Source organism: Portunus trituberculatus, chromosome 50, assembly GCF_017591435.1.
Source record: "Portunus trituberculatus isolate SZX2019 chromosome 50, ASM1759143v1, whole genome shotgun sequence".
Classification (NCBI taxonomy): Eukaryota; Metazoa; Arthropoda; class Malacostraca; order Decapoda; family Portunidae; genus Portunus; species Portunus trituberculatus.
This window is the reverse complement of record NC_059304.1, coordinates 13958893-13983892: the sequence shown is the minus strand read 5'-3', so window position 1 is coordinate 13983892 and position 25000 is coordinate 13958893. Positions and strand designations below refer to the sequence as shown.

Here is a 25000-nt window from a genome sequence, read left to right as displayed (position 1 = left end):
ATCGTCTCATGTTCAAGGCCTTTGGTTTACTAAGACTCTATAATTTCACTTTCTTTCAGTTCATGGATAAAAAGACAAGTAACATTTTTTTTTTCAGATTATTAGCATGAAAATCATTCTTGAAAATTTGCTAACTACCTTTTACACTTTGGAGATCGTAGAGAGAGAGAGAGAGAGAGAGAGAGAGAGAGAGAGAGAGAGAGAGAGATCAAGAACAAAGCGTTTAGTAATACTGGCCTATGTGTGACGTGTATGCCTGTGACTCACCCGCTGCCAACATAATCAGTCTGAAGTGTGTTGGGGCAGGTCAGTCCAAGGGATTCTTGCTGGTGTGGTAAGTACGCACATTAGCTTCGAGGCCTGTGGAGGGGGGAGGAGGCTGAATGGCAAGGGGCTTAGAGAGGCAGTAAGCAGGAGGCACATGAAAGGGCGACGTACTCCATTAGGCTTCAGTGCTCTGGCTTGATGAGGTAGTCTATCCTGCGGGCTTGAGAGAGATGTATGGTGTATCGGACGAAGCTCAAATTTCACCCGTCTCTCTCTCTCTCTCTCTCTCTCTCTCTCTCTCTCTCTCTCTCTCTCTCTCTCTCTCTCTCTCTATGATATCCAAGGTGGCAAAGATGATAAGCCAAATTTCAAGAATGCTTTTCATGCTAATAATCTAAAAAAATAAAATATACTCGGCTTTACTCCATGAGCTGAAAGAAAGTCAAATTGTAGAGGCTTAGTAAACCAGAGAACTTAAAGATGAAAGGAAACATTCAACGCTCTCTCTCTCTCTCTCTCTCTCTCTCTCTCTCTCTCTCTCTCTCTCTCTCTCTCTCTCTCTCTCTCTCTCTCTCTCTCTCTCTCCGCGGCAATTAATTCTCGCGATCTCGCCCGTCGCAATCGTATCTCGTGGAGTTTGTGAGCATTTGTGGTTTTTGACGTGACAATCTCTTTACGTCAGCGCTCAGATCTTGCCCCTGATCCGCCCGAGAGTCCTTTGAGAGGCTACTGAAGGTGTGTGTGTGTGTGTGTGTGTGTGTGTGTGTGTGTGTGTGTGTGTGTGTGTGTGTGTGTGTTTGTCTTCCATCTATTTCCCCGTCTTTTCCTAGCAAAGAGGAAGGGAAGATGTGGGTCAGTATAAGTGGAAGAGACAAAAAAAGGGTGAAAACGAGTAGCGGGAGGAGAAAGAAAAAGATGTAGGAGGAGGAAGAGGAGTTGGAGGAAAGACGACAAGAAATGGAGGAAGGAGGAGGGGTTAGAGGAGGAACTTGACGGCTCGGAGGAAATGTTAAAGACAGAGAGAAAGATTTAGGATTTCTCGTCTTAGTTTCAGAAAGTTTGCCAGCTGGTGCGAGGAGAAGGACGAGGAGCAGGAGGAGGAGGAGGAGAAGGAGGAGAAGGAGGAAGAGGCTAGTTGGGTCACTGCTGAGAGGGGCGCGTAGGGGCTCAGATGGCTGGAGAGGTATTTGTCGCTGCAAGGGAGAGAGGTGGAGGAAAGAGGTTGGGGAAGGGCGAGAGACGGATGGGAGTAAGGAGGAAGGAGAAAGGTAGGAGTAAAGTGAGCTGGGTACGGTTCTGGAGGGGAAGGGAAAGGAAAAGGTAGGGAGCAGGTTGATGTACAGACGGAGAGATGGCTCACTTATCCAGGTGTGGGATTGAAATGGGTCCCTCGTGGTCGTAGTCTGGCAATTGATGTGTAAAGGGAGAGGTGAGTCGGAGAGCCGGGCAAACCATGCGGTAAAATGGAAATGTTTGTCTGCGGTGCCGTCTGAAGGGAGAATTCATTAGTCTGCACCGTGGGAGAGGTATGAATCTTGCTGGAAATGTTTGGGAAGAAAGTATAAAAAGTAAAATATATAGTAATTGAAATATGTTTTGATAAAAGAACGCTATGATATCACTGGAAAAAGAGGAATTCACTTTGAGACGATATAAATGGAATGCTCGATAAGAATGAAATACAATTGAAGGAAAGATATTTCTGTAGTTTTCTCCGAAGCAAAATTTCTTCACCTGAACCACGAATAAAACAAAATCCTGATTGAAAACTTAGAAGGAGAATATAAGAGTACAGACTTGAACCAGTTTTATGTTTTCAATTGGATTCTGAAATGTTTTCCTTACAAAATGTTAATAAAGGAGGAAAAACAGGTTAAAGACTTAGTGAATATTATCTTTACATTTTTTCCATTGATGCAACAGGTAAACAACAGCATGAAATTCACAAGGAAAAAATAAATAATACAGATATAACCACCAAGATCGTCAGCAGAAAAAAAAAAGATAAGAAAGAAAGCAATATTACATCCGTTCCAGTAGCACAAAAAGGAATAGGAGGAGCAAGAGAAGACGGGATGAAGGTCGCAAAGAGAAAATCAAACCTTGTCAGAAATGCCATAAATCACTTGTGCAGATTCGCTCCGACAGACGGAAATGGCGATGTCACAGTCAGTCAGCAGCGATGCGGTGGTCAGTGTAGCGGGAAAAATCACCTCACTGGAACTGTAGGATCAGAAATGTGATGTCTGTGTGCATATTGAAGTGGGCGGCGTGTAATTACCGCAGTGGTGTGGCCGAGGGAGTCACGAGGGATGAGCAGGGGGGTGACCAACGGGGGAGTGCCGCCTAACTATTGTCCTCATCAAAAGTTGTGGATTCCGCGTTGCACAAACTCCCAAAACTAGATGGTAAATGACACAAACTAGATATTTTAACCCCAAAAATTACGCCGAGCATAGCAATGTGTATTAAATAGTGGACATCACCGCAACTCTTTCCGGAATACAACAAGCACGCTGCTTCCCTGTAACTAATCCTGTCTCTCCTATTTCCCAAGCTGAAAATATTTCCAGAATAAGATACATGTATTACTGCCTGCAGGAATTGCTGTTATTTAGTTGTATAAAAGCCTGTGCAGGAACTGCGTAAAGAATATAATACGCTTAAGTGCACTGCTTGCAGGGAGTGAAAGCATTTATTCAGCCCACCTGAGGGCCTCGCAGTTCAGGTCATGAGAGGAAAGAATGGCAGGCGCTAAGTCTTTGTGTCGAAAATGCTTCAACAATAAGGAAAAGTCAGACTGTATAAAGGGACTGAGCGCTGTTCTTCTGAAGAGTTCATCGCTTCATTAGTGAAAGCTTTTAGTGAATGAAATGACTAAATAAATAACTAAAAAAAAAAAGAAAAATAGAAGAATGAATCACGCTCGGATTTGCTTAATAGCATCTCTCAGTAAGAGCAAAAATATATATGATAAAAAAAAGTGGTGAAATATTTTTTGCTTAAATCTTATCATTACAGCTGCAATGAAAGTAATCAATCTGAAAGCAATGCAGTTGTTTACTCATCCTCGACAATCGTGACACGCATATATTACACATGAATTGGAATTGTTGTCGTCTTCTCTTTAGGGCGAAGTTGGAGCCGCAAGAAAGTTGTGAGACGAGAAGCTAAAAAGTTTGAAGGGAAATGGAAAAAATGTGTCCTATTTTTTATTTATTTTTTTTTTACGGCGAAAGGAGGACAAACAAAGGGCCACAAAACAAACTTTGGAAAGAAAACCTTCAAAGCGCGACTAGTAAATGAGAGGAAGTAGAAGAGTTTTAAAAGGAGCGTTAATTCAATTTCTTATGCTCAACTTTGCTCTTATGTAAGATTTTGTAAAAAAGAAAATGACATTACCGACGATCTGCCAGTGAAGGGGCGAGGTGAAGGTCGTGATTGAGTCATTAATATTTTGTGGTAATTCATGAATGATGCGAGTCTTTCTAGGAATTTCAAGTCGACACACGTAAGATTATGCTAAGTATTCCTTATCGCATGAATCAATATGCGTTTGTGTTGGATAAATAATGAATGATGTGACATGAGAGTCGGTGAAAGTTGATAACACGCTTAAGTTAAGTAGTGATATATATAAATATGCTATAGAAACAAAGAAGACACTGAAGATAGAAAGAAGGAAAGAATGAAAGGAAGGAAGAAAGGGAGAAAATAAGTAACTGAGAAAGAAAGAAAAAGATCACTACATACAAATAAAAATGATTAATAAATAGATTAAATATAAATAAAAAGACATTTGGACAGATAGGCCGAGGTATAAGAGGAATGGAATAAGAGGGACGCTGTAATTTGGAGACAAAACACCTATTCCAAACTCCATGCAAGTGAGACATACGACAATGAAACCCTGGAGGTCACCGCAACAAAGGCCAGCGGTACATTACACGGAACATGACGCCGACAACCAACCCCTGAATAGATGTTGACTAGACGGAAAGCGGAAGGCCATGAGGGGCGTTTTGCTGTCAATTGCCTCAAACAATAAGGAGTGTTGTGTTGCCAATAACCCCAAAACTGAATGAGGTGTGTGTGTTGCCAATAACCGCCGTGGTACAGTGGAACCATGCGTGCTTTGGGATCCGAGGGGTCTCCAAGCGCGCGGGTTCGAATCCTATCCACGGTCCGAGTGTAGGTTGGGCTTTCTCACTCAGGGCAACGGTTTCCTAGCGGGTGGGCTTTGAGATAGGAGGCACTTCAAAAAGTATCCCCTTTAGCCCATAAATTCCCGTGAAAAGCCCACATGATATATAAAAAAAAACAATAATGTGTGTTGTGTTGCCAATAACCCCAAAAACTGAATAAGGAGTGCTGTGTTGGCAATTGCTTCAAAACAGAATAAGAAGTTTTGTGTTGGCAATAACCCCAACAACTGAATGATAAGTGTTGTGTTGCCAAAATGCTTATCTTTCTGTGCTAAGACGTGAGATTTATTGAAGGATAATGGTCACTGAGGAATAATGCCGTGAGAGTGGCGGGAAGCGAAGTTAACATACCCTCTTGGCATTGTCTCGTGAGGATACTAGTGGTGGTGGTGGTGGTGGTGGTGGTGTGGTGTTGCATTCACGGTGTGCATTCATACATATATTCTCTTCCTGTCCTTAATTCTCAGCTGTAATTTATAAGCATATTCCTTATTAATAGTTTTGAAGTTTACATAGCGCACACATATTCCATACTCGTTGTGACTCATGTTGTAGTTAGCAATACGGATAGACTCTTGCTTCTTTCTTCCTCCTTTTTTTCCATGCTTTGCCGGAGCCTTCCTTGTATAAAAATAAGTGCTACCCATTCGTATGGCTGCCCGTGATTTACCCCACAATGCTCTCATCACGCTAAACACGGAGAGGCAGGAAGAGAGCAGCGTAAGAACATAAGACCATTAAGGAAGCTGCAAGAAACCAACAGGCCTACATACACGTGGCGGTCTCTCTATACGCAAATGACTACAAATATAATCTCAGTCCAGTGCCTCTATTCAGAAACGCTTTGTTCTCGCACCATAACTATTTTTGATGAACCACAGAGATGTTTTGTTTGATCCTCAAGACTGTTTCATCCGTTAGTAATGTTGAAATGGTGTTGATTTCTCATTATAACCGTAGACACCCTTAACCCCTGCAGTACTAGGACACATTTTTACCATGAGTTTTGAGTATGATTATATAATTTTATTGTCATTAGGAAGTGTGTATGGAGGTCAAAAGATTAATGGCCAGAGTTTTCATTATTTCAACACCTAGATAACATTCTGAATCTGTAGAAAATCACCAAATACTAACCAGAATAGATATGAAAACGCGGCATGGTATTGAAAGAGTTAAAACCACAGGTGACTTAAACAACACACTTTTGAAATATTGAGGTGCGGCGCTGAAATGTTTCAGAATACTACCCCAGGAAACTATGTGATATCTGAAAGCCTCCCTCTTGATATGGAACTCAGGAATGAAGTAAAGATGAAAAGTCTCCATTACCGTCAGTCTTTGCTGTAATATGCGAACAATGAAGACTCCCCACCCCACGGACCAGTGACGCAGATACATCGCAACAAATAGACAGTTATCGGACGGAAGAGGCAGCGGAACAAAGAGTGCAGGCAGACAAAGAGAGAGAGAGAGATGCTGAGAGACTTAATGAGCATGAATAGCCAGACAACACAAGAAGAATGGAGAAAAAATTGAGGCTTTTGTGAAACGCAGCAAGGAGTTTGTTCATGAGAGTTTCGTGGCCGTATTTATATTTTTCATCTATGTGTGTATGTATGTGTCTGTGTATGTTTGTTTCTATCACATGGGTATTGTTTTCTTTGTATATCCGTTTCTCTATATATCAGTTCGTGTTTCCGTCTATCAGTCATATATTTGTTATCTCTATATTTCTAAACCTCTTCGGTATGTCAATATTTTCTTTTTTTAATGCCTATCTGCGCCGTATAGAGATGAGTCGCCCTTCAATCTCTCTCTCTCTCTCTCTCTCTCTCTCTCTCTCTCTCTCTCTCTCTCTCTCTCTGTCCGGTCAGGAAACGCTTTAGGTCACAGGAAATTGTTGCTACTGCTATGACCAATATTGTCACTCATACACACACACACACACACACACACACACACACACACACACACACACACACACACACACACACACACACACACACACACACACACACACACACTCACTCTCTCTCTCTCTCTCTCTCTCTCTCTCTTTCTCTCTTATTTAAACAAACTCTCTCTCTCTCTCTCTCTCTCTCTCTCTCTCCTCTCTCTCTCTCTCTCTCTCTCTCTCTCTCTCTCTCTCTCTCTCTCTCTAAACATCCCTGAAATGACTCGTAAACCTAGTTTAAGAGAGGTGTATTGAGAGAGAGAGAGAGAGAGAGAGAGAGAGAGAGAGAGAGAGAGAGAGAGAGAGAGAGAGAGAGAGAGAGAGAGAGAGAGAGAGAGAGGTGTAATTGAGTCCATGGTGATCTCTCGTGACTTTTCTTTCTATCTGTCTCTGTCTCTCTCTCTCTCTCTCTCTCTCTCTCTCTCTCTCTCTCTCTCTCTCTCTCTCTGGCTGGAAAACTCTATAAAATTCTTCACCGGTGCGCACATTTTGAATAATCTCAATGAGCCTTTACCTAACCTGCGCCGATGCAAAAATCTTGGCTTGGCTGAATATTTTTCCTTCCGCTACATTTACCTGAGCGTTGACCCGGCCTGACCCGCGCTGAGCTTAGTAGAGCAGAGCAGAACAGCGGCCAGAACTCCTCCTCCTCGGATATTCATGCCTCTAGTTTTCTGTTGTGTGATGTGTGGTGGTGTGCTCAGAGCCACACCACTCCTGCACCTTTATGTATGTAGCTTTCCCCCCTCTCCCTCCTGTTTGGTAGTGTGAGGTGTGGTGCCCTTGTTTTCTCTCTCTCTCTCTCTCTCTCTCTCTCTCTCTCTCTCTCTCTCTCTCTCTCTCTCTCTCTCTCACACACACACACACACACACACACACACACACACACACACACACACACACACACACACACACACACACACACACACACACACACACACACACACACACACACACACACACACACACACACACACACACACACACACACATAGACTTTAAAGCAAATCACCGCAACCTTTTCGTCATAATTTTCTCAGGTTTAGCAAGGCGATGGTCGGTCTTACAGTTTGATATCATTAGTAGTACGGCAACTCAATATATGTTTGACCTGCCGTGGGGCTATAATTATGATCTCACCTACCTTACCTTACCTATCTTACCTACCTTTCTACCTGTCTACCTAAGTATCTCCTTACCTAAAGATTTTTATTCGTATTCTCCCTATCGCTTCACCCTCTGTTCTACCTTACATCTGGCTACCTGCTTCCTTCTCTCCTTACCGTGTTATTATCTTCCTCTTCATTCTTATTTACCTTCCTTACCTTCAATTACCTTTTATTGATCTTCACCACAGGTACTTACTGGTAATTAGTGGATGGTGAAGACTACTGATCAAGAGAAAGACCGAGAGAGAGAGAGAGAGAGAGAGAGAGAGAGAGAGAATGGTATAATGCCCTACATTCAGTTTTCCCCCTCTCCTTTTCCTCTTTCCGCGCTTTCCATTAGTTTCCTCACTCACTCATCCTTTCTCCCTCTCCCTCCTCTCTTTTTCCTCTTCCCTTCCTTCCTTCCTGGTCCTTACATTCCTTCACTTCCTTCATCCATTTTTCTTCCCTTCCCTACTTAGTTTCATCGTCCTTCCTCCTTATTCCTTTACTTTATTGGAATTCTCGTCTCTTCCCCTCTTCTCATATCTCAACCGTTCTCTCTCTCTCTCTCTCTCTCTCTCTCTCTCTCTCTCTCTCTCTCTCTCGAAATAGGTGGTTAACTCCAGCGATTTCAAGTGCGTGAGTAAAGAGGGTTTTCACTATTGACACCAGGGTGGGAGGCTCAGGGTTCAAGGACGCTCTAATGAAAGTGTGTGTGTGTGTGTGTGTGTGTGTGTGTGTGTGTGTGTGTGTGTGTGTGTGTGTGTGTGTGTAATTTACCTCGGTCCTCTGCTGGTCATCCAGCCAGTCTTCCCTATTACGGAGCGAGCTCAGAGCTCATAGACCGATCTTCGGGTAGGACTGAGACCACATCAACACACAACACACACCGGGAAAGCGAGGCCACAACCCCTCGAGTTACATCCCGTACCTATTTACTGCTAGGTGAACAGGGGCCACACATTAAGAGGCTTGCCCATTTGCCTCGCCGCTTACCGGGACTCGAACCCGGGCCTCTCGATTGTGAGTCGAGTGTGTGTGTGTGTGTGTGTGTGTGTGTGTGTGTGTGTGTGTTGGTGGGTGGGCGTGTGGATGATTGTGTGTGTGTGTGTGTGTGTGTGTGTGTGTGTGTGTGTGTGTGTGTGTGTGTTGAGGGGAGGGTTCAGGGGACATTCGGTTATTGTTTGTTCGTATCGTTTTGTTGTAAATGGCTTTTTATTGCTATTCATATTAGTTGGCTGAGTTTCTTGTTTCTTTTCTCTATTATATGTTTTCCGTTTTCTTTGATTTGTATTTTTTTCTTAATGAATTTATTGGAGGAGAGGTGGTAGATGGAAGCACTGGTGAAAGGAGCTCAGTTCTTTCCCTTGGTTTCACCTTCGTGGAGGAGGTAGAAGGAGGTACTGGTGAAAGGAGCTGAGTTTATTCTACTGGTGAAAGGAGCTGAGTTCTTTCCCTCGGTATCGCCTACAGCTTCTTCAGAGGAGCTGAGGGAATAGATTGCACTTCTTTCACATGTGTTTCCTTCCACCCCACCCCTCCTCTCCAACGTGGTTAAATGTCTGTATATTGTTAACGTTACTAAAACAATTACTGCACTGTTGATAACTGAAGGACAAGTATGCACCACCACCACCACCACCACCACCAGCAACAACAACAACAACAACAACAACAACAACAACAACAACAACAACAACAACAACAACATCAACAACAATAACTGCAACAACAACAATAACAACAGCAACAACAACAACAACAACAACAACAACAACAACAACAACAACAACAGCAACAACAAACAACAACAACAACAACATCAACAACAATAACTACAACAACAACAACAATAGATAACAACAACAACAATAACAATAGATAACAACAACAACAACAACAACAACAACAACAACAACAACTACTACTACTACTACTACTACTACTACTACTACTACTACTACTACTACTACCACAGAAACGTGTGTTACTGCAGCAAAGATCGGCGGGACCGTCCCCTCCCCCGCTCTCCCCACACACACACACACACACACACACACACACACACACACACACACACACACACACACACACACACACACACACACACACCCTTCTCATCCTTTTCTTCTCTCTCTCTCTCTCTCTCTCTCTCTCTCTCTCTCTCTCTCTCTCTCTCTCTCTCTCTCTCTCTCTCTCTCTCTCTCTCTCTCTCTCTCTCTCTGGAAACTTTTACAATTACCATCGCCCAGCACTTTCATCCCAGTACTACTCGTATTTCGCCCTGTATTTTTTTTTGTGATTTCTATTTATTTTTTACTTCTCTTATTTTGTTATTTAATTCCACCAGACACTTGGGCACGTCTTTCTTTGGTGTACGAAACTGTTCTCTTAATTAGGAAAGTTTTCAGTTTGTTCCTCTTCTTATTTTTTTCTTTTCTCTTTTTTTTCTTAGTGTCTGTTGCTGGAGTTGTTGTTTTTTTGTTGTTCTCCTGTTGCTCTTTCTCCTCCTCCTCCTTGTTTTTCTTTTTTCGTCTTCCTTCTTGTCTTTATTTTCTTCTTTTTGCATTTTTTCTTTTCCTTCTTCTTCTTCTTCTTCTTCTTCTTCTTCTTCTTCTTCTTCTTCTTCTTCTTCTTCTTCTTCTTCCTCGTCCTCCTCCTCCTCCTCCTCCTCCTCCTCTCCTCCTCCTCCTCCTCCTCCTCCTCCTCCTCCTCCTCCTCCTCCTCCTATCTCTCTTTCTATTCCTCATTGTAATGTATAGCCTTCTTCACCACCGCCACCACCACCACCACCACCACCACCACCACCACTCTTTATAATTCTTGTCCCTGGTTTTCCCTCCATCCCTCTTCCTTTCTCTCACTCCTCCACGATTCACACTACTCGATTCCTCCATTTTGCAGCCTTCCTCAACATATCCTACCTCTATCTTACCTCCTCCTCCTCCTCCTCCTCCTCCTCTTTTTCTTCCTTTTCCTCTTACTCTTCCTCTTCCTCTTCCTCCTACTCGTCTTACTCTTACTTCTTCTCCGTCTTTATTTTCCCCCTTCTTCTCTATCGATTTCCATTTTCTCTCATGTAAATCGATACTCCAGCTCTGACATTCTTCACTCTTCCAACCGTTCCCTTCTTTCCCTCCTCTTCCTCCTCCTCCTCCTACTCCTCCTCCTTCTCCTGCTCCTCCTCCTCTTCTTCTTCCTCCCTTTTCCTTCCTGAACCTTCTTTCCTTCACCTTGGCGCCGTCCCTTCCCCCTTTCCATTCCTCCATGATGTTCTCAACAAAAAGAACTCGTTAAATTTAATTCCACTCCTCTCCCCAGTCTCTCTCTCTCTCTCTCTCTCTCTCTCTCTCTCTCTCTCTCTCTCTCTCTCTCTCTCTCATCCGCGGGTCGTATCAGTCTATGTCAATTTTCACTGGAAGTCGTAGTTCGTTGGTCGTTCGGGGGTTGGGAGGGGCTCGTCAGGGGGGGGGAGGGGAACTGGCCGTGGGTTTAGCAATCGGTTATTATTTATTTTTACTCCGTTTTGAAGCTGAGATGGAATGGAATGGAGTAATCAAGGGAGGAAGGGAAGGAGGAGGAGGAGGAGGAGGATGGGAGAGAATTGTGCTGTATATATTTCTTCACTCTTTACTTCTTTCATTCATTCATTCATTCATTCTCTCTCTCTCTCTCTCTCTCTCTCTCTCTCTCTCTCTCTCTCTCTCTCTCTCTCTCTCTCTCTCTCTCTCTCTCTCTCTCTCTCTCTCTCTCTCTCTCTCTTTCTCTCTCTCTCTCTCTCTCTCTCGCTTTCGCTTTCGCTTTTTCCATCTCCTGTTCCCTCACAGCCCTAACTTTCCCTTCCTTCATCTTTTCTGGTGTGTTCTTTCAAGGTAACACAAAAGGAGAACAGCCTCCGAGCCGTTCACCATCCTCGGGCTGTGTTTTCTAAGGTCCACTAGGTAATCTTAAGGTAGAGACGTTGGGTGGTAAGGGCGAAGGCTCCTCTCCATATCCTCTCTTGTATTGGAGATGGAAGGAAGGGGTACAATATTGTATGGAGACGAGAAAAATTACGCCTGTAGTGCTTTTTGAGGGATGCTTAGTAGTGATGAATCGTTAGTGTTAATGTTTACCCCTTTAGTACCTGGACGGGTTTTTGTATTTATTTTGTGTACTATATGGTGATTTTATACAGCTTCAGAAACTTACTTAGGGGTTTGTAATAGTAAAGACTTTGACCATTAAACTTCTGAATTCCATGGACCCTTCCTAATGTAAATAAAAGCGTCTAATCACACCCAAAACTCAAGGTGTCCCAGAAATGAAAGGGTTCAGTGTTGCATCCTATTTATCCCTGCAAGAAATTGAGGCCTAGGATGTTAGTTGTGGAGCAGAGTCTGTGTTCTTAAAAGTTTTGACAGTTTTATTATCGATTATATGGGAAGATTTTTGTGTGTGAAATTGAGGAAAACTAGCCAAGGGTAACAATAAATTTAAAAAAAAGGCCCACTCAGTCCCCAGTCCTTTTACAGATCAGAAAGGGTTAGCTAAAAGATAGGGATAAATGTCTTGAAGCCTCTCTCTTAAATCAAATCAAATCATAGGAAGCTGGAAATACAAACACAGGTAGGAAGTTCCAGAGTTAAGCAGAGAAATATATCTATAATTTTAGATATTTTTATACCTTTATTCCTCTCCTCATAAGACCATTCATACAGCAAAAAGAAGACACAAAATTAAAGACACAAAAAGCAAAAAATATATGGTGTGAAAAAGAAAGCATCAAAACACAAATTAGTTATTAAATAGAAGACTAGACATGTGATCCCTTTTGCTCGGTTTCTTCTCTATTTCCGCAGTGTAACCATTGTCAACTCCTCCGTCTGAATGTGTGTCAGTTGTTGTGATACACGGACAGTGATTAACAGGGAGGCACGGGTGGCGGGTCCCATCATCCTGTGTATATACTCTGCCTGTCTGGAGTGGCCCAGGCTATTCCTCCTCTTGCAATCGTCTCCCTGTATTGACAAAGCAGAATGCATTGAGGCGTGTATGTACCGGAGCTGTGTCTGCCTTGTGTGTGTGTGTGTGTGTGTGTGTGTGTGTGTGTGTGTGTGTGTGTGTGTGTGTGAAGGCAATGACCGCATCATAACCCACCCAGCAATAATTGTCACTTTTACATAAGCAATTTATAAACACTTTATTTCATTAATGCGTTAAACAACTTAATAACACCATGCATTACCCGCCAACTGTCAGCCATTATCCCGGGGAAAGTTAGGAGTAATTCACACACACACACACACACACACACACACACACTATAAAGCCTTGTCACTGTAGTCATGGCGTGCTGGTTAACTATGTTGTGAACTGAACCAACACAGTGTAGCAGCATTGGCTCAAGTCTTTTCCTTCCTCTCAGGGTTGGCATTGTGTCCTTCCGAGTGATACTATCCATTCAGCCCAGTGTAGTTGTTCCGGTAGACGAGTACGCATTACAACACTTAAGGGGAGGCGGCTGGCAATGTTATCTCCTCCTGCAGGACAATAGGCGGGTAGTGAGTTGCCTCGACGACCGTGGAAGCCGGGATGGGATTAACTCGTCCACTAAAACAAGCCTGGGTTTCTCTCTCGCTCTCTTTTTCTCATGTTCACTATAATTTCTCTTATTTTCTATCTGTTTATCTGTCTATCTGTCTGTTTACGTGTCTGTTTGTCTGTCTGTTTGTTTGTCTGTCTGTTTGTTTGTCTGCCTGTCTGTGTGTCTGTCTGTGTGTGTGTGTGTCTGTCTGTCTGTTTCTCTCTCTCTCTCTCTCTCTCTCTCTCTCTCTCTCTCTCTCTCTCTCTCTCTCTCTCTCTTCGTGGTATGAATGTACGCGTTCAGTTTTAATCCTTTTATTATTTTACTTAATGCTCAATGATTATTTCTCCTCCTCCTCCTCTTCCTTCTCTTTTTCTTCTTCTTCCTCCTCCTCCTCCTCCTCCTCCTCCTCCTCCTCCTCCTCCTCCTCCTCCTCCTCCTCCTCCTCCTCCTCCTCCTTTTCCTCGTCCCATCGTTTCCCAATATGTTCCCTGTCCTTTGTCATCATCCCCGTTGCCTTACTCCTTGTTTTCCTCCTCCTCCTTCCTCCTCATCCTCCTCCAGAAGTTATGTTAAGTTTCTCATTCACAACAAGACAGCGGGAAAATTTTGGAGAGCGTCTTCTAAGGTTTCGCTGTGTTATTTTTTGTCTTGTTTTTTTTTTCACTTGTATTGTTGTTTATCTCTTTCTCTTTTTCTTTTTTTTTACTACATGGTATGTTTTTTTTTTTTCGTCTTTCATTCTTTCTCTCTTTCTTTCTTTCTCTCTGTCTCTGTTTCTCTGTCTCTCTGTCTCTGTTTCTCTGTCTCTGTCTCTCTCTCTCTCTCTCTCTCTCTCTCTCTCTCTCTCTCTCTCTCTCTCTCTCTCTCTCTCTCTCTCTCTCTCTCTCTCTCTCTCTCTCTCTCTCTCTCTCTCTCTCTCTCTCTCTCTCTCTCTCTCTCTCTCTCTCTCACACACACACACACACACACACACACACACACACACACACACACACACACACACACACACACACACTACATACATGCTACAAGAGTGTTCACATGTAGACGTACAATTAATTATGTAAATATATGGAAACTAGACAGCAGAGCGTCACTATGGTAGGGAGCACAGGGAATATATTTTTGCTTCGCCCTTAGGAAGAAAAACACACGCATACATTAACTGTTTGACACTAGTGGCGGGGACTGTATCTCTAAAATGCTAATTGGTATAGGGTTAAAAATTGAATGTGAGGGAAAACAGGTGTGAGAAAAATAACTATAACAGAGAAAGAAGTTGAAGTTTCGAGTATTATTATTATTTTCTTGCCAATAGAGAAGATAACCAAGTAAAAGGGAATGTGAAGAAAAATAAATAGAAACTGACATTCAAAACTATCTTGAAAATGAGGTAATATGAAAAGAAATTTTGTCAATCTAATTAAGACGCTCCTGGATGCCTTCCTTTTAATTAGAGGGATGAGCGCAAGGCATAAGAAGACAACAGCAGAGAGAGAGAGAGAGAGAGAGAGAGCGAGGAGGCGGTGGCGTAGTGGATAAGGTGGTGAGCGTGGGATCGGGTAGTTATTCATGCGTAGGTTCGAATCCCACCACGTGCCGTCTTGAAACTTCGTCATTTGTTGAGTGGTTTAAAGTTACCTACCTTCCTGTGTTTGGCTACCTTGTACTGTCCATCAATCTAATCAGCACTGAGCTCTCGTGGACTTTCCCTGATTAGTGTCTCTTCTTTGTGACCTTTCGACTTTCTTTTCTTTTATATTTTTCCCCTTCACGTGGCAGAGAAGTGAAGGAAACTGGGAATTCTGAGAGCCTGGACATAGACGGCATACTTGCATTTTACATCACCTTGTCTAATGAAAAATACATCATCTACGACAAATGAAATTAATTAGACTACAAAATGTGAAACTCTTCTTTGATACGAGGGTTGAGAGGGAAGGAGAGGTGTGAGAGGGAGATGGTCGTCTTATGAACCTATCGAATGGAACGAGGTGATGTAATTTGGAGAGATAACATCAACATAGTAAGAAGTCCCATCTACCTTTGTTATTGTGAGTGCTTGTGGTACTATGGGCTATAGGTACTTCTGCTGCTACTATAGTCCGTCTGCTCTGAAGTGGCTTCTTAGTGTGTGTCTGAATGATGTGTGTGTGTGTGTGTGTGTGTGTGTGTGTGTGTGTGTGTGTCTCAGATCTTGAGGCAAAACTGTAGTCTGTCCTTGTGATAAGTATGGTAATCAACACCAAACAGTTATCATTTATATCATATCAATTACATCATCAATAAGCTACAATGTGTTTTGAGTCTAGACAAACTATACTACTACTACCACCACCACCACCACCAGCAGCACCACCACCTCCACTACTACCACCACTACTACTACCATCCACAATAATATGATACTACTCCTATTAATAACCACACCAGTAATGTTGTTATTGTTATTTCTTCCCTTTGCTTTGCTTCATTAAGGCGCCGCTGTCCCAATTTGTTTGCCGAGAGATAATGGCGTAATGTAATTTGTAGGTGATGTGTGTGCTTTGTTTATTTGGAGGTGGGCTGGAACCTGTCTCTGGCTATGAGATCAATATCTTTAGCCATGCGGAACTTAAAACTGATAGTCCGTTCGTTTTCGGAAATGGTGGACCTAAAAATACAGTTCATCACTTTAATCTCTTCAGAACTATAGGACACACTTATACCTTGAGATATGTGTATGATTAGACCATTTTATCGACATTAGGAAGGGTCTACGCAGGTCAGAAGATTAATGGCCAGAGTCTTCACTATTTTAATCCCTCACATGAGTTTCTGAAGCTGTGTAAAATCTCCAAATATATAGTAAGCAGAATGAATATGGAAACGCGTCATAGTACTGAAGAGGCTAAATGTAAAGAGAGTTTTGAAAATTGAGGAAAATTTTGAAGATATAGTCCATGTGAAGGAAAGTTCGTAATTTCCTTATGGCTTGTACTTTAGTAAATTACACCATTTGAGAAGACACATTGCTGAAGCTTAACTGTTATTTCCTTTTTGAAGAGACTGGCTGACTTACTGAGGTGGATGACTGGAGCAAGTGAAGCAAAATAGTAACCATTGGGAGAAGTGAATTGGACACAAGACTAAAACATTGATTTCAGAGGTCAACAATTTTCTCTCAAACACATATCTCGAAAAGTCAGTGGATCGGTTAAAGCTTAGATCTCATGAAATTCCTTACTTTGGAATGAAGTGCTTCTGGTAACGAAACATTTTGAAAAGAGCTGTTGTAAAGATGCTGGAAGAAGAGAGAGAGAGAGAGAGAGAGAGAGAGAGAGAGAGAGAGAGAGAGAGAGAGAGAGAGAGGCTGCGCTGTGTAGATTTATCACCGCCATCAGAAAAAAATTAAGATGAAGACTCGCACATCAAGGGATCTAAAATTAAATGTATCATGGAGGGAGGGAAATAAGAAGACGGTGAAAAGAACTATAAGAAAAATGCCAAGGATCACTAAAGTGCAAAAATATCAACTTCCCTCCATCACGGTAACGGTTAGCGAGGTTCCTCTGAGAACAGGTAAATAGGTGAGGCAAGACCAGATGGAAGAGACAAAAGTAAATGAAAGGATAAGAACATAATAGGTAGAAAGAAAAAAATGCATGATATTAAAAGAATGACTTGGTTAATCTCTCTTTTCTTTCTTTCTCTCCATCTATCTCTTTCTCCCCCTCTTCTTGCCTTCCTTCATCTTCCTCATTTTCCCGGCGAGTCCTTATGAATATTCCAGTCATTGTACGTAAGTCTCTGTCTTGTCCGAAGAGCTCAATGTAGGACTTAAAACTTAGAACTTAGCCCATCCTTCGACCTTCTCTCCTACCAGCCAACCCTTCCTTCTTCTCTCTACCCTCATTTCTCTCCTCCCTCGCCCTTCTTTAGCCCTGTCATCCTCAGAGCAATCCATTCTCTGCCTCCTTCGCCGTTTGATATACGTCAAGATAATGCCCAGGACTGACGGGAGCTCACTACAGGTTATGAATGCTGATGTGAACCTGGATTTACTCGGGAGGAGGGGGAGAAGTAAAAGGGAAGAAAGAAGAGGAGTGGAAAATAAGGAAGGCTAAGATTGTTAATGGTAGCTTGCGTGTTTGCTCCCTCGTCTCCTCATCTGATTTGGTGTGTGTGTGTGTGTGTGTGTGTGTGTGTGTGTGTGTGTGTGTGTGTGTATACACTCTCTCTCTCTCTCTCTCTCTCTCTCTCTCTCTCTCTCTCTCTCTCTCTCTCTCTCTCTCTCTCTCTCTCTCTCTCTCTCTCTCTCTCTCTCTCTCTCTCTCTCTCTCTCTCTCTCTCTCTCTCTTATTGCAAGTTTAAGGAGTCTTTTGCAGGTTAATGATGAGTACTCTCTATCTTAAAACACAACCCTAGATAATTACATGTGACATTATATTAAGCTAAACTACAATTAAATACAAGAGACACTTATGCAAATAGTTGTATACTAACAAAATGGGAAGAACTGCAGGATAAGATACACGTGTCACTAACTTTACAGCATGAAACGTATCACTTTCTCTCTCTCTCTCTCTCTCTCACGCTACGTTTATTCTTTTGTTTCTCATGATTGTCGCCATCCAGAGCGCGTCATTGCGTGTTTCTTTAACCCCTTCCCGTTGCTTTTCACTGCTCGGCTTGGCGTAGGAAGGGGAGAATGGGAGGGAAAGAAAGAATAGCACGGTGGATGCGTTATCAAGGAGGCGGAGGAAGATGGAGAGTAAGAGGAGGATGAGGAGCAAGTGAAAGTGAAAGAGCTAAACAAGGCAAAGTGATTAGAATTTGTTTTGTACTTGCCTTAAAAATAAACAGGAAAGAGGAAAGAGAATATAGTGATAATTGAGGATGAGAAGAGGGATGAAGTGTTGAGAAAAGTTGCAAAGGAATAAAAATGAAAGGAAAATTAAATAACTGACAAAAATTGATAAAGATTGCAAGGAAGTAGATAAATAGCATATACATTGAGAAAAAAGCAAATGAAAGAACAGGAATAAGGAGAAAGACAAATAAATCTTGAAGGAGGAAGTGAGGGAAAACAAGAGTAAGAAAATAAAAGGAAGGAAAGGGAAGAGGAATAAAATAAAAATTGAAGTGAGTAAAACGAAGAAAAAAAAAGATGAGGACAGAGAAGAGGAGAGTGAGAAACAGTGTTATGAAAAATAAAAACGGAGAAAGGGTTGAAGAATAAAGAGAGAGAGAGAGAGAGAGTGAATTTCTACGATACACCTGGAATAAAAGGAGAACCATGATGTCAGTAAAGAAAAAAAGAAAACGAAAACTATCACACAATTTTATCATGACACCTTTGACTGAATTGTAGCAACATTAACTGAAACATAACACCAATGAAATGTTTTAATTATATGCTGCAATTTTACGTCAAAAAGCTTTACTAATCGCTCGCCATTATATGTTGATCCTCTTAATCGGTATAGGATTCTGTCTCTCTCTCTCTCTCTTTCTCTCTCTCTCTCTCTCTCTCTCTCTCTCTCTCTCTCTCTCTCTCTCTCTCTCTCTCTCTCTCTCTCTCTCTCTCTCTCTCTCTACCCAGTACAAAACAAAGAACTGCATTATTTCCAAGAGCCGCGACACACGAGAACAAAAGAGAGACAGGAGGACACAAGACGAACCTCCTCCATCTCCCGCCGGTAAAGGAACAGGACAAGGCGAGGAGGACTGTGACAAAATTACAATCTTCTGACTGGCAAATGATGACACACACACACACACACACACACACACACACACACACACACACACACACACACACACACACACACACACACACACACACACACACACACACACACACACACGTTGGGGATTAATTTACAAGTTCAGGATGGGAATGAGTGAAGAATAAAAGGAAATCAGAAAGATAAAGAAACAGAGGAAGAGAAGCTGGAACAATCGTAATGCAAGACAATAAGGAAGTAGAGGATTAAGAGAAGGACATTACGATAGAAAAAGAGAAAAGACACGAAGGAAAAAAAAATGAGAAAGAGGTTGTGAGCTGCAGTGGGAGGAGGAGGAACAGGAAGAGGAGCAGGATGAGGAGGAGGAAGAGGACGAGGTAAATGTCAAGGAGAAACAGGAAAGAAAAAAGAAAATATGTGGAGGAAATGCTGAAGGACGACAGTGAAATAAGGAAGAGGAAATAGAGCAGAAGGAGAAATAAAATCAGGGTTTGTGTCGACTTGTAATGAGCTTACCTGTTTGAAGACCCGCATTGCAACAAGATAGAAGGTAGAAATTTGAGAAGATTCCTGCCCACACAGTTCCTGCTCTGCTGTACATCGGTGGCTGGACAGGAAAACACCATTAGTCCTGCAAGATATAAGAACTGCAAATGTTTGAGCTGTTTATGTGACGAAGAAATAGAAATGTGAAATGTGCACGTTATTTTATTATATCACCTGGTGTAAAAAGACTATAAATGAATGGCTGGATAAATGATAAGACATGCATAAACTAATCTTAGAATCCAAGTGAATGAATGGAAGAAATGTGTAATGTTGACGTCTTTTATTTTATTAACTAAATGGTTTGATGAAGTTAAATTCACAAACTAACTTTAGGATATAAGTGACTGAATGGAAGAAATGTGTAATGTTCATGTCCTTTATTTCATTAACTGATATAAAAAGACTGTAAATGAATGGTTTGATGACGAGTTATAAGTTAAATGCACAAACTGATCTTAGAAACAAAGTGAATACATGGAAATAATAAGCCAGCCTTCACCACACCCTGGCGCCACAGTGGAGAGCTGAAATAGTAGACACACAGGGAAGGATCACGAGAGAAGACTTATGTCCCGGCACCTTAGGAGACTTAGGAGCTTATAAGGAGATTTCCAGTGAATACATGGAAATAATAAGCCAGCCTTCACCACACCCTGGCGCCACAGTGAAGAGCTGAAATAGTACACACACAGGGAAGGATCACGAGAGAAGACTTATGTCCCAGCACCTTAGGAGACTTAGGAGCTTATAAGGAGATTCCCCCTTTCGTCTCGTCCTCCCCTAAAGCCCAAACGTGACACCCATCAGACGTGAGCTCAGCCGGCCAACCATTACGCTAAGAAGACGAACCTAAAGATAAACTGGCCACTCCTTTATGAAAACCTCTATAAATGCTTTCAGAGTGACAGTTAGGCAAGTGTTTTTATGTTTTTTTTTTGTAATTTATGGCCAGTCTTTCTCTCATAAACTAACACACACACACACACACACACACACACACACACACACACACACACACACACACACACACACACACACACACACACACACACACACACACACACACACACACACAATGGTGATCGATTTGCAAGGGCAGGATGGGAATGACTGAAGAAAAAAGTTTCTCTCTCTCTCTCTCTCTCTCTCTCTCTCTCTCTCTCTCTCTCTCTCTCTCTCTCTCTCTCTCTCTCTCTCTCTCTCTCTCTCTCTCTCTCTCTCTCTCTCTCTCTCTCTCTCTCTCTCTCTCTCTCTCTCTCACACACACACACACACACACACACACACACACACACACACACACACACACTCACACACACACAGAGGAAGGGTCCGGGAGGCAATTTGCAGATGATGCCATCACAGTGGGCCCTAAATGACTGTGGACGCAGGTGTGGCTGGACGGCTTGGCAGGTGACGGTCTGGAACGTGCCACTGCTCTCTGCCACTTTACCTTATTTACCTCCAATCTCTCTCTCTCTCTCTCTCTCTCTCTCTCTCTCTCTCTCTCTCTCTCTCTCTCTCTCTCTCTCTCTCTCTCTCTCTCTCTCTCTCTCTCTCTCTCTCTCTCTCTCTCTCTCTCTCTCTCTCTCTCTCTCTCTCTCTCTCTCTCTCTCTCTCTCTCTCTCTCTGTGGAATAATTACGTAATCAAATAAAGCTGACTAGTTGCTGATTGCTGATTATTTGAAGCATTTTCTGTTGTGAAGTAATATTCTCTCTCTCTCTCTCTCTCTCTCTCTCTCTCTCTCTCTCTCTCTCTCTCTCTCTCTCTCTCTCTCTCTCTCTCTCTCTCTCTCTCTCTCTCTCTCTCTCTCTCTCTCTCTCTCTCTCTCTCTCTCTCTCTCTCTCTCTCTCTCTCTCTCTCTCTCTCTCTCTCTCTCTCTCTCTCTCTCTCTCTCTCTCTCTCTCTCTCTCTCTCTCTTTCTAACGATGACGATGTAATCCATTTATTTCACCCTATTTTTAGCCCTCACAAGGAAGATCTCCCCGCTTCTCTCATTTCTGGTCGTGGCTGGTTTATTTGGGTTACATACTTTCCAACGTCCCTTCTCGCTTGCCTCTCTCTGTCAACCTCGATTACTTGGCAGGTCGCAATGTAGCTTCTAGTCATTCAGTAGACTAAAGCTGACATTCCCGCTGTGTATAAAATGGATTGTTACTTGCTGGTGGGATAAGAGTGTTTTTAGGGGAGAGAATACAGTGGGAGGGTGAAAGGATAGACTGTATACAATGCTTATTATGTAGCTTTCTACGAGTATAACAATGGAGATGTGTTTATTTGTAAGCTGTTTAGATAAGATTTGTTTTGCTTCTTATTATTAATGTTGTTTCTCCGTCTTTCCAGGCGATGGCGTAACCATGGAGTTGTAGGTCACTGAGTGCTAAATGGCCACGGCTTGCACAGTACCAGGCTGCCGAGTCGCTCTACCACTGAACACCACATCGCCAAGTACCTGTTCAAACTGGTCCACAAATACCAGGTCACGCATTATCGCATCACTAAATACTATGTCATGTCACCAAACATCATATAATGAGTACCACATAATTCGGGTCCGGGTGACTAGCAGCAGTTAACCCCTTTCTTACTAAGACGCGCTTCTATCTTAATTTTTTGGGTATGATTAGACGATTTTATTGACATTAGGAAGGGTCTATGGAGGTCAGAAGATTAATGGCCACAGCCTTCACTATTTTGACCCCTACGTAAATTTCTGAAGCTGTATAAAATCACCAAATAGTAACCAGAATGAATATGGAAACGCGTCATGGTACTGAAGGGGTTAAGCAGCGGCAGGTCACCAGATAGCGTTGGGTTGCACTGGGAGATCATTATCACGGTGACCTGGTTTCGTGTCTCGTCTCCCTGTAAACCCATTTGTCCGCTTATTGCTCTCCCTCCTGGTGACGCGCTGCTGGTGATGGATTGGGCGCTACCTTGTGATTTATCGACGTCTTCCCGCGTGATTTACCGAGGCCTTAAGTGCTGATTTCCTGGTGCCTGCCTCGGTGACAAAGCCCTGCCTGGTGATATATTGTTGCTCGCCCTCGTGACTTACTGCGCTCTCTGTGATGACTCCACGCCGTGCCTCGCTACTTACTTGCATGGCTTGACAAAACCTCCTTACATTTCTCGTTACATGCTGAAAGTCAGTAGAAATTCACACGCTTACTCTCCTCCTGGTGTTAAAAAAAAAATCAAACCTAATTATTTTCACATATACCTGATTTTTTTTTCTCTCTCTTCCATTATCAGCGTCATGTAACACAAACCAGTGGTGACCTTGCTAGTGTAGACAAACCCACGCACGGCCTCACACCACCCGAGGGACGGACGTAGGACAGGTGGCAACAAGGGTGGTGGCGAACCTTACCTGTGACGCCCTAAGGTGCTTACCAAACTCACGGCAAACCACCAGCATGAAGGTGCCTGTGGGTCTGGCCCGGGTGTGAGCGGCTGAGACGGCGATGTGAATCCCATCAGGAGTGAGAGCGTACCCATGACGTGCCCCTTCAGCAATGCCCGCGTGCCAGGGGTCGAAGATGGAGGGAGTGTTGGCGGGAGTGGCGGCGGGCGTGTTGTGGGGGCCGCCGGGGGACGTATGTGGGAAAGAGGCACCTCCATTGACACCACCAGCGGAGGAGGGAGCCCTGTCAGACAGCTGGGCAGCGTGCAGGAGAGAGTCAGCTCCTACACCAGGATGACTCGATCTCCCTCTGAGCCTGTGGTGGTGCGGCGTAAGACCTCCTCCTCCTCCACCTCCTCCAGGCGCAGTGGTGGGGATGTACGCAGTCGATTGAAGCCCCAGCAGGAGGACGGGGATGACAACACGCCCCTGCTCACCCCGGCACGCGACTCCCCAGACCCCAACCAGCCACTCAGCATCCATAACCTGACGGAGGCGGTGTGGTGCTTCATAACAATACCGGTGAGTGAGTGAGTGTGTGTGTGTGTGTGTGTGTGTGTGTGTGTGTGTGTGTGTGTGTGTGTGTGTGTGTGTGTGTGTGTGTGTGTGTGTGTGTGTGTGTGGCTAATAACTTATTCATGTTATTTTAGTTTTTTTCCTCTTCACTCTTCTTAAAGCACCTTCATTTATATTTTTTCTTCATGTCCGTCTCTTCCTGTTTTCATCTTTCTCATCTGTCACCTCCACTTCTTCGCCCTGATCTATTTTCTTTTCTTTTCTTTTTTCTTATGAGACACCCTACCATCTCCATTTTCTCCATTTTTTTTTTTCTTCTCTGCCTCCTTCACACCCACCTGCCGTTCCTCCTTGTCTTCATCAGAGCCCTTGTCTTCTTCACTCCCCTTGCCCTCTCCTTCCAATTCCTCCTTCTGATCCTGCTTCATTTCAACCTTCCCATCTTTTTTTTCCTTTACCTTGACGTCTGCATTTTCTTGGACTTTACACATTTTTCATCTGTCACCACGTCCCTTTCTTCCTCCTCGTCCTCGTCCCTGTCCTTGGCACTCTTGTCCTTGTTTACTTTCTCCTTCCTCATCTTCTTTTTTTTCATATTCATGCTTCCTTTTCTCGTTCTCTCCTTATCTTATTTAGTGTTTTATTTATGTTTTCTTTACGAGAGCTATGGTGATTTATGTTCTCTCTCTCTCTCTCTCTCTCTCTCTCTCTCTCTCTCTCTCTCTCTCTCTCTCTCTGGTACTTCTTAATCTTGTCCACCCGAACCTCGATAACATTTCCCCCTTCCCTCCCAGCACGCACCGCCGCCACCACAATAGGTTCCTTCTCTACTGACAAAAGAGATCCATCAGTCAATGTTTTTTTTTTTTTTTTTCATGTGTATTTATATGTATTCCTCTCTCCCTCACCTTACCTTCATCCACACCCAGTCTTTCTCGATCTTTCCCGGTCTTTCTCACTCTCTTCACCCTCCTCCTCTCCATTCTCATACACTTCCTTTTCTTTATAATTTCCTGCTGCTTTTTTCCTCTTTTTCTTCCGCTTCTTCTTCCTTTTCTTCCTCCTCCTCCTTCTCCTCTCAAGTGACTTCCCGTTCTCGAGACTCTCCAACCCCTCTTGTGAACTCTTCTCCCTGCCATAGAAGATTACTTTTCTCAATTAACCTAAAGACTTCATCGGCCTCTCCTCTACAAGACACGCCCCCCTTGAAAAGCCTCTCTCTCTCTCTCTCTTTCTCTCTCTCTCTCTCTCTCTCTCTCTCTCTCTCTCTCTCTCTCTCTCTCTCTCTCTCTCTCTCTCTCTCTCTCTCTCTCTCTCTCTCTCTCTCTCTCTCTCTCTCTCTCTCTCTCTCTCTCTCTCTCTCTCTCTCTCTCTCTCTCTCTCTCTCTCTCTCTCTCTCTCTCTCTCTCTCTCTCTCTCTCTCTCTCTCTCTCTCTCTCTCTCTCTCTCTCTCTCTCTCTCTCTCTCTCTCTCTCTCTCTCTCTCTCTCTCTCTCTCTCTCTCTCTCTCTCTCTCTCTCTCTCTCTCTCTCTCTCTCTCTCTCTCTCTCTCTCTCTCTCTCTCTCTCTCTCTCTCTCTCTCGCTTTCGCTCTCACGCACGCAGACAATTTATCAGACTCACACTTCTTGCGTCGTTTCCTTCCACTGTT

At 43.3% G+C, this 25000-nt stretch overlaps 1 protein-coding gene across 2 annotated transcripts in view; it reads left to right on the top strand.

Moving 5' to 3' along the window:
• Window positions 1-25000, top strand: part of LOC123499812 (head-specific guanylate cyclase-like) — a 68582-nt gene that overhangs the window by 13001 nt on the left and 30581 nt on the right. For both annotated transcript variants that reach the window (XM_045248304.1, XM_045248303.1), the window contains exon 2: window positions 22685-23357. In XM_045248304.1, the coding sequence (XP_045104239.1) occupies window positions 22929-23357 (429 nt within the window). In that variant the 5' untranslated portion in view covers window positions 22685-22928. The remainder of the gene's footprint in view (window positions 1-22684; window positions 23358-25000) is intronic.